The sequence below is a fragment of the Fukomys damarensis genome, unplaced genomic scaffold (genome assembly GCF_012274545.1).
Source record: "Fukomys damarensis isolate Sample0158 unplaced genomic scaffold, DMR_v1.0_HiC HiC_scaffold_23, whole genome shotgun sequence".
NCBI lineage: Eukaryota > Metazoa > Chordata > Mammalia > Rodentia > Bathyergidae > Fukomys > Fukomys damarensis.
The window spans coordinates 29,379,019-29,387,729 of NW_022900935.1; the positions used below are offsets into that span (position 1 = coordinate 29,379,019).

At 34.9% G+C, this 8,711-nt stretch overlaps 1 protein-coding gene across 1 annotated transcript in view; it reads right to left on the reverse strand.

Moving 5' to 3' along the window:
• Faf1 (Fas associated factor 1) overlaps window positions 1–8,711 on the reverse strand; it is a 401,181-nt gene that overhangs the window by 137,428 nt on the left and 255,042 nt on the right. Inside the window, exon 9 of the mRNA XM_010610286.1 lies at window positions 276–371. Coding sequence (XP_010608588.1) covers window positions 276–371 — 96 coding nt within the window. The remainder of the gene's footprint in view (window positions 1–275; window positions 372–8,711) is intronic.

Below are 8,711 nucleotides of genomic sequence, written 5' to 3' on the forward strand. Positions count from 1 at the left end.
CGCCAACCTGACAGTTCTAAATAAAAATCATTTTAAACATTTCTCTGAATTCTGTCTGTTGAAACATGAAACTACCTGAACAAGAAGGAGCACATTAACAATAATCTTGTATGGAAAGCTTCTGCCTTCAAGAACTTACTGAGACTTTATTCATGCTACATTAACTTTACCAATTCATTGCTATGGCAGATTAAAAAAAGAAAAGAGTAGGAAGTGGGCAGGTAGGTAGAGGACATAGGCCTTCTGCTCAATGAAAAGCTGGCATGTAGGCTTACCTCTTCTGACTGCTCCCGGGTCTGTGCAGGTGAAGATCTTCTTCCCACAGTGAGTCGATGGCAGGGATAAGAGAGCCCTGACTCAGCAAGACACATCTGCAGAAAGTAGATTCCAGCATTTGTAAACAAAATGTTTCACAAAAGAATTTTGCTTTTTACATATTTTCAATTTTCTCGTTATTTTTGAAACAGATTAGAAAAATTACTCTGTTAACCTGAGTGTATATTAAGCTATCAAGATGGCTTTGAAAATTTTAATTTTTTTCACATTTGAGATAATATGGTCACCAAGGCTATCACTAGGTGACAGACTAGAACTCTAGAAAACTCCGATAGAAACATAAGGCAAATCATATGCTCCCAAAGTGTATTTCTATTTTTTGATTAGTAGAATAATACCTCAATTTCCTAACTCTCAGGGTATTAAGAGTACCTGGAGGAGTGTATGCTAAAGGCATTTAGTTTGTTTCTAATTTTAACACATAGTTACAAAGTCCTTCAAACTTTAATCTGTATTAAAACACAATTTCATATATTGTTTAAACTTATAATACTTGTAAAGAATCTAGCATATGGCATACAGTTTGTAAATTTAGATAGTAATAATAAGGACTATTATCTTATTATCTAAAACACTATCAAAAGAACCTACCTCACTTAGCCAAAACAATTAAAGTAGGATATATTTACTTTTATTGAGGTTTATAATAGGTCAGAAACTATTAATTTAGAAGTTTAAATTAAGTTTGAGTTAACATAAGCAAATATGAGTTAATTTTAGGTTGTATAAATAACCAATTGTCAAGCAAAAGGTTTGTAATCATTTCTGAAAGATACATTTAAAATTTTTACATGTTCCAATCTTAAGATTTCATATAGAAATATAAAGTAAAAGTATATTTTAAAAACTAACACAAGCAATATTATATGCCAAATAGTCATTAAAATGATAATTTTAGATAATATTACAGTGAATGCTATAAAATGGCATATCCTGTATCAGGCATTTTATTCTCATATTATTTTAATAACTTGTTTACATAAAGTTATTTATATTTTATGGTGCTTTTGTTTTTGCTTTTTTTTTGTACCAGGGATTGAACTTGGGACCTGCACTTGCAAGGCAGGCACCACTGAGCTAAATCCCCAGCCCCTAAATACACAATAGAATTAAAACAATATAAAGACTAGGATATTGCTCCATGGTAGATCACATGCTTAGGATACATGAGGCCTTATCCAGAAAGAGGAGAACCAGAGAGAGGGGGAGACAAAAGATGGAGGGGGTAGAGGAGCCACATATACAGGTATTTAATGTAATCATGAAGTCAGCACATTCTTTGGCAAGCTTTTGATATATGAGGAGATCTAAATATCTGTAAATTGACAGGGACTAGTACAAGAGCATTCAAACATACTTAAGTGAATTACAGTATTTTAAGATAAGTGTTAGAACAGAAAATGTTCAAATGGGAAGGGGAAGAAGAGAGAGGTAGAGGGAAAGGAAGGGAGAGAACAGGGGTGAAAAAATAAAAAAGAATGGAAGGAAAACAAAGGAACAAAGTTTTGTAAAGGGAGAAGGGAAGAAGGATTGAAAGAAAGGGAAGGGAATGGGAGAAAAAAGAATTATGATATATTATGTACAGGCACCAATTCCCTATGATGAATGTGATCATTATGTACATCAAATGTATACCAATAAAATTAATAAAAAAAATACAAATCTTACATATCCAGGTATGTTCAGTCATGTGAAATGTGTACTGTGCGTTGATAAAAGTCATATTATTATAGATAGATAAGCTAGGTAAAACTATTATAGGCAGTCAGATAGGGCTAAGTCCTCGAGAGGGCCAGGACAAAGGTGAAACACACCACAGCTGCATAACAGCTGAAAACCAGGCCTCAAGATGGAGACAACATGACCAGACCCACATACTTCTTCAAAGAACTGGGCTTAGTGAAGTATAGATACGCATCAATCATCCTGGGAGTGACCAGAGACATCTGCACCCACCACCTCCTAGGAGAATCCTTGTTCTTTCCATCCATGCTTACTACATGACTTGCTTCCCAACTGGACCACCATTACCTAAGTGACTATACTTATAACCTTATGGGATGTTCATGGCTGTAGCCCATGCTGTACCCACGTGGGTTTCACCTTATAAAACTTCTCTGTAGGGCTAGGGATTTATCTCAGTTCTTCTGGCACCTGCCTCACAAGCACAAGGGCCTGAGTTCAATCCCTGATGCCAATAACAACAGCAGAAAAATAAATTCTCCATAAAGTGGGGTCCTTGGGCTACCCACTCAGGACCCCTCCTGCACCTCTGGAACTTTGCTATCAAGAAATATCTTCCTACTTTTTTTTTTTTCCTCTGGTACTGGGGATTGAACTCGGGTCCTTGTACTTGCAAAGCAGGCGCCAGAACCACTGAGCTAAATCCCTGGCCTGATTTTAACCTCCACATTCTTAGGATTCATTCTTCAATTTCTAGAGAACAAGAACTCAGTGTATCATAGTTAACAGGTTGGGAGATATATTTCATATTTTCCCACAACAGTATCTTTGATTATTTTATTTTGTTTAGTGTAGTTAAAACTTTGTTTTCTTATTTTTGCACTTTAAATGTTTTGACATTATGCTTCACAAAGGCCATAAAGCCTGGTTTGTAATAAAACAAGTAAAAAAAAAAAAAAAAAAAAAAAAAAAAAAAAAAAAAAAAAAAAAGGAATCAATTCTGGCTATTTTATTTAACCATCTGCATCAATATAATCATCACACTTGCTCGCTTTATTTCATTTTAATGCAAATAAGTTAGATAAGAAGCATAGACTACATTTCAAGCTATATTACCTTTACAACATTTTTCACTTGAAAAAAGTCCTTCTTCCCTACTCTGAATTCCTCTGGTAATGAAGCAGTAGTGATGGTAAATATCACTGACAATCAGAAGCAGTGTGGTATAATGGAAGGAGACCTGAGCCAGAGCCAGAAGACTTGATTCAAGAGCTGCCTCATCTACTGATCTCAGGAAAACCATTTCTCTTCTAGGCCATAGTTTTCTCATTTATTGATTGAGGGCAGTAACCTCACACCTGACCACCCCACCGGACTTTTCAAAGAGTTAAATTTGAAAAGGTAAGTAAAAGCTGGCTTTGACACTGCACAGCAATAGGCAGAAGAGCTGTTATCATTTTGATGAACATCATTTTTAGGTCTTGGAAAAGAGACATGGTGATTAACTTTTGGGCCTACCTTTGCATGCAGTCCAGCCATGTGTAAATTAAAAGGAAGGGACACACTCTTGGAATTGCTAGAGAAAACACTCCCTAGAAAAAAATACAGTGCTGAAAATGGGCTCCTCAATGGGCTTGTTTCCATGGTCATCATCATTAATCCTGCCCCTAGCTACTAATCTGAAGAGAAGAGAGAAAACAGAAATTCTTTCTCTTTTCTCTACAACTGATCAAGCAGGCCTTTGCATCACTCCTAATTTCAAGTCCTACTACAATGTGCGAAGAAAATTAAAGGGTCGGGAATTTATGAGTTATCATTTGCCCAGCACTGATTTAATATAAGAGATAGTCTGTCTTAAGAAAGCATATATACCAGTTGGGGAGACAAAGATGCACATAGGAACAGGTACAGAAAAAGAAATGAACCAGGTGGTCTTTCAATCACAAGATTGACTAGCCAACTACAATGAAAAATTGTGGGGCCAGGAACTTAGCTCAGTGGCACTGCGGATGCCTAGCAAGTTCAGGGTCCTGAGTTTGATTCCCGGTACTAGAGGAAAAATAAAAGAAAGAAAGACTGTGACCTGTTTTCAGAAAGATTCATGGCCTTCCACTCTTTTTTTCTGGTTATTTTAGATTTCAATTCTTTGATTTTCTATTATCACAGATCTAAACATCTAAAAGTTTCACAAATTCACAATAAACAGGTAAAAATGCTTTTAAAAATTATTTAACCCCACATTCCTTAATAAATGTTACATATCTGGGAGAATAACTTATGGATATCTACAGACATAGAGAGAGGTTGGTGGAAGGAGTAAAACTGTGATGCTTAAAATCTCACTGGCTAATTGTGTCTATGACAGCAACTACAATGTTATTTAACAACATAACCTATCACATTTTGAATCCCAAGATGATGATTGTTCATATCAATGATTAAGTTGAGGGTCAACTGATGAGATAGCTGAAAAGAATGAGTTTTCCCTCTGTGCTTTCACAGCCACACTGTTACGTAAACAGTGATCCAGTAAAAGCACACAGCTAGCCTGAATTTGGAGGTTTTGGGCGGGACCTCCTAGAGTCCTTGGAGAGTCCAAATTTATTGAGCTAGGTCTTTTATGGATAGGGTAGCTGGATTAGTTGGACAAACTTAGGTGACTTGATGGGAGTGGCGTGTAAGGTTAGGGGAGTGAGAATGGCTGAGTACAAAGGTATAGCAATGGGTTCTGTGACCTAGCAGGTGGGGCAGGTGTGTTGCATCCTACACATTGTCTTGTGTGTTATGCACTGTTTCTCTGTTTGGGAGGAGTGGGCTGCATGGGCTGCAGGATGTAAGAGCATGCTGTAATTATTCTCTGAGCTAAGGGACTCTCGCCAGCTGGAGTGGGTGGCAGATGGAAGTCAGACTTATCACCTGTATTTGTACTTCTCTTTTAATACTTGCATTGCAGCTATTTTGTATATGTCACATTTCCTAGCTCCTTTGGCATATGGACTGGGTTTTTTGGCATCTCACATCCCTTTTGGTATCTAGCCCAGTCTTTGTTTAAAAAGATAACTCAATAAATGTTTGTAAAATAGAAGAATAATAGACTTTTAGAGTATAACCTTAAGAGACTGATATACTGATCTTTTGTGTGAGAAATTATATTGACTATCTTACAATGATATGGTTATCCTGTGTTCTGTCCTTTCCTGGACAAAAATGTGACTAGTAGTAATGATGCTTACATATAAAAATGCACATAAATTCAAATACATTTATTTCATGAAAAGGAATGGTGGCATTTCTATTTCTAAATTAGTATCAAATGGTTGGAAGATTATCCTCTAGCTCTAAGATGAGTTACTCATAACAAAGAGTAGTTAATTTATTCCTGCCTATTCATTAACATACATGCATCAATTTACCAGTCAACATATCAAAAGTAAGGAAGTACTCAGTTTAAAGACAAATATAACTCCAAACGCAAGAGATAATGAATACAACACAGTAAAACACAATTTTTTAAACAGCAAAAGTGCACCAGTACTATGTAAAAGGATCTCAGGAAGCCTTTTCCCAGCAATCGCATATTATATCTTTTGTCACTCAAACTTTGTTGTGATATATAATTTATAAACTGTTAGTCCCTAGGTACAACAAATACCCAATAAGGTCTTTCTACATAAAGAACAATGGTTCACATTTGAGTGAATACCATAAATTTAAATCTGAAATATACTGGAAGTTAACATTAGACTGGGCAATATAACAAATGAAAATTCAAATAGTATTTATAAGTCAAAGGTAGAGGACAAAACAATCCCATCAATAGCTCTACATTACAAACTCTATAAGAGCACAGAGTTCTTTAGTGCTCTCCTAAGCTCATCTCTAAGAAAAGTGTTTGAGAATTCCTGTAGTTGAGTGGGGGGAAAAGTCTTGATATTAAAATAAGTGCTTCTAAAATACATGATAATCAAATATGAGTAGTAGCTTATTAAAAATGTAAAAACAGAAATTAATACTGAATAGTTTCTCTGGTGTGAAAAACTATAATAGTACATAAGATCCTAATGGGGTAATTAACAATGTGAAATAGGAAAAAAAGGGCTAAAAGTATAGGGAAAGAGGGAAGGGTAGGGGAAAGGGAATAAGGGAAAAGAAAAAAATATGAGAAAATGAAAAAAATGGAAATAAAGTGTTTGTAAATGGGGAGGGGAGGAGGGGGTAAAGGAAGGGCAGGGACAAGGGGAAAAAATGAGAACCAAGACCTGTCATGTAAAGGTACAAGATCCCAGTAATGAATGTAACTGTACTGTATACCTAGAACGTACCAATAGACTCAATAAAAAGAAAAAACATTTTAAAAAATAAAAACAGAAATTATAAGCAAGATACAGAATCTAAAAGTTCTATAAGACATTTACATACCAAAATATATAAATTTAGAGTTCACCCAAAATAACCTATCAGAAAAGAAGAAACTGCTTTATATTTATTTACAAAAGTTCTCCTACTACAACCTGCTTCCTCAAATACTTTATTCTGTTTTCTTGTTTATTTGTTTGTTTGTTTATTTTGCTTTTCTTTTTTGTTTTTTGAGACAGGGTCTCACTGTGTAGTTGAGACTGATCTGGAACTCACTATGTAGCTCAGGCTGGTCTCGAACTCACAGCAATCCTCCTGCCTCAGCCTCCGGAGTGCTGGGATTACACCTGGCTTTATTCTGAACTATAATATACTGTCTAGGAAAGAAATTACTCTGAACTAACCTCAGTCAGTCATGCTTTAGGTGCTTACAGAGCATCTGGAAGAACTCATTAACAAAGAAGACAAGATATTATTAATTTCACAATTATTCCAGGGTATGAACTCACAATTGCAAGCATTGAAAGCTTTTATAAGTAAGACTTTAAATAAAAGACATTTTAAAAATGTATGATTATACACCTATAAAACAAGTGAAAACTAACAAGTTAAATGAAAAAAAAAAACACACTTGTTCTAATGATAAATAGGGACAGAATCAGATTAGTACTTTCTCAGTGAGGCAGGAATAAATCTAAGTTAAACATGGGTCAAACAAAAAGAAAATTCCTAACACACAGTAGATGCCCAACAAATACTACTTTTTTTAGTACATGTTTGCAATACATAATAATTACATTCTTTTTTGGTAGTTGGTAGATGTACACAACATATCCTCTTTTTATAGCCCTTCCTCTCTTGGTCCCCCTGCCTTCCAGTTTCCGAAAGATGCATATCCAGACTGGGGATGTAGCTCACTGCACCTGCCTCGAAAGCCCAAGGTCCTGAGTTCAATCCCTGGTACAAAAAAAAAAAAAAATCTCCCCATTCCCTGTTATTTATCATTTATTTGTTCTCTTAACATATTTATACTTCGGGTTTCTCATGTTCAACAAATATTTTTTAAATCTTATGAATGAATACCTGTGGTTGGGATAAAATGTACAAAAAGAATATGATATGCTGATTTAAACTGGTGCTGAATCTCCAACAACTTATAGTAAAGAAGATATACTCTATAAAATGTGAATAGTGGTAATAATGATGCTTACATATCAAAATGCACATGAAATTCAAACATAATTATTTCATGAAAAGGGATAGTGGACCAAAGTGGCATTTCTATTTCTAAATTAATATTATCTTATATAATATTAGTTATTTAAGTATATATGTCTAATTAAATAAATGAGTCAATTTAAGAAGTATCAATTGTGCTCTGTCAATACAAAAGGTTTATATATCAAAGCTGGTAAAAAACTTTTATATAGAAGAAATTGTTGTACAATATTTCTTTTAATAAGGTTACATTTTTTTAAAGTGCAAGTAGTGACAAGTAGGCAAGAATTCACCCTGATTTTTCCACTGTCAACAACTGAAATGTAAGGAAGGCAAATAATTTTTAAATTAGACAAGAAGAAAAATGATTAAGATCAAGTAAATTTGCTCTTTTAAGTAATCCAAGGAAAAAGTGGGCACTCAATATTTGTTAGCAGGAGATCGGTGAATGCAGCATGAGCTTTTTCTTGATTAGCGTTTGGTAATTGTAAATGTTAATGGGGACACTATGTAATATTTCCCACATGCATATAGCATGCCCTGATCAAAGCAGGTAAGAACTTTTTAAAGTCAGAGTGCTTTGAGTTCCAATTCACTTGTTAACTATTCATTCCAATCAATATTTTACACCAGAAATTTATGTTTTCTCTTCTATAAAACTTTATATTACCTTTCTAACAAGCTGAATTAGTCTGCTTTCCCATTGTGATACACAGTTCCGAATACCCACAACTTAAAGGAGAAGAGATTTAATTTAGTTCACAGTTTCAGAGGATTCAGTCCATGGTTAGCTGGGCCCAAGCCAGAAACATCATGGAGGAAGGGTACAGTGGATCAAACATGCATAGTTCATGGCTCCCAGGAAGCAGAGAAGGGGAACAGTGCCAGAGAGGAAAGGGACCATATATAGTACCCAAAGTCATGCATCTACGGCCCACCCAGACACACCCAAAAGTTGCTACACTAATCTGCTTGGTGTTTATTAACTCAATTGAATTAATACATAATGATTAACAATGATGTAAGCTTTCTGTCAGAATAGCTTAAATGAGAATACATCTGACACAAAGCAGATGTTTCATTGTTGAGTGGATACTCTTTTTTTTTTTTTTTTTTGT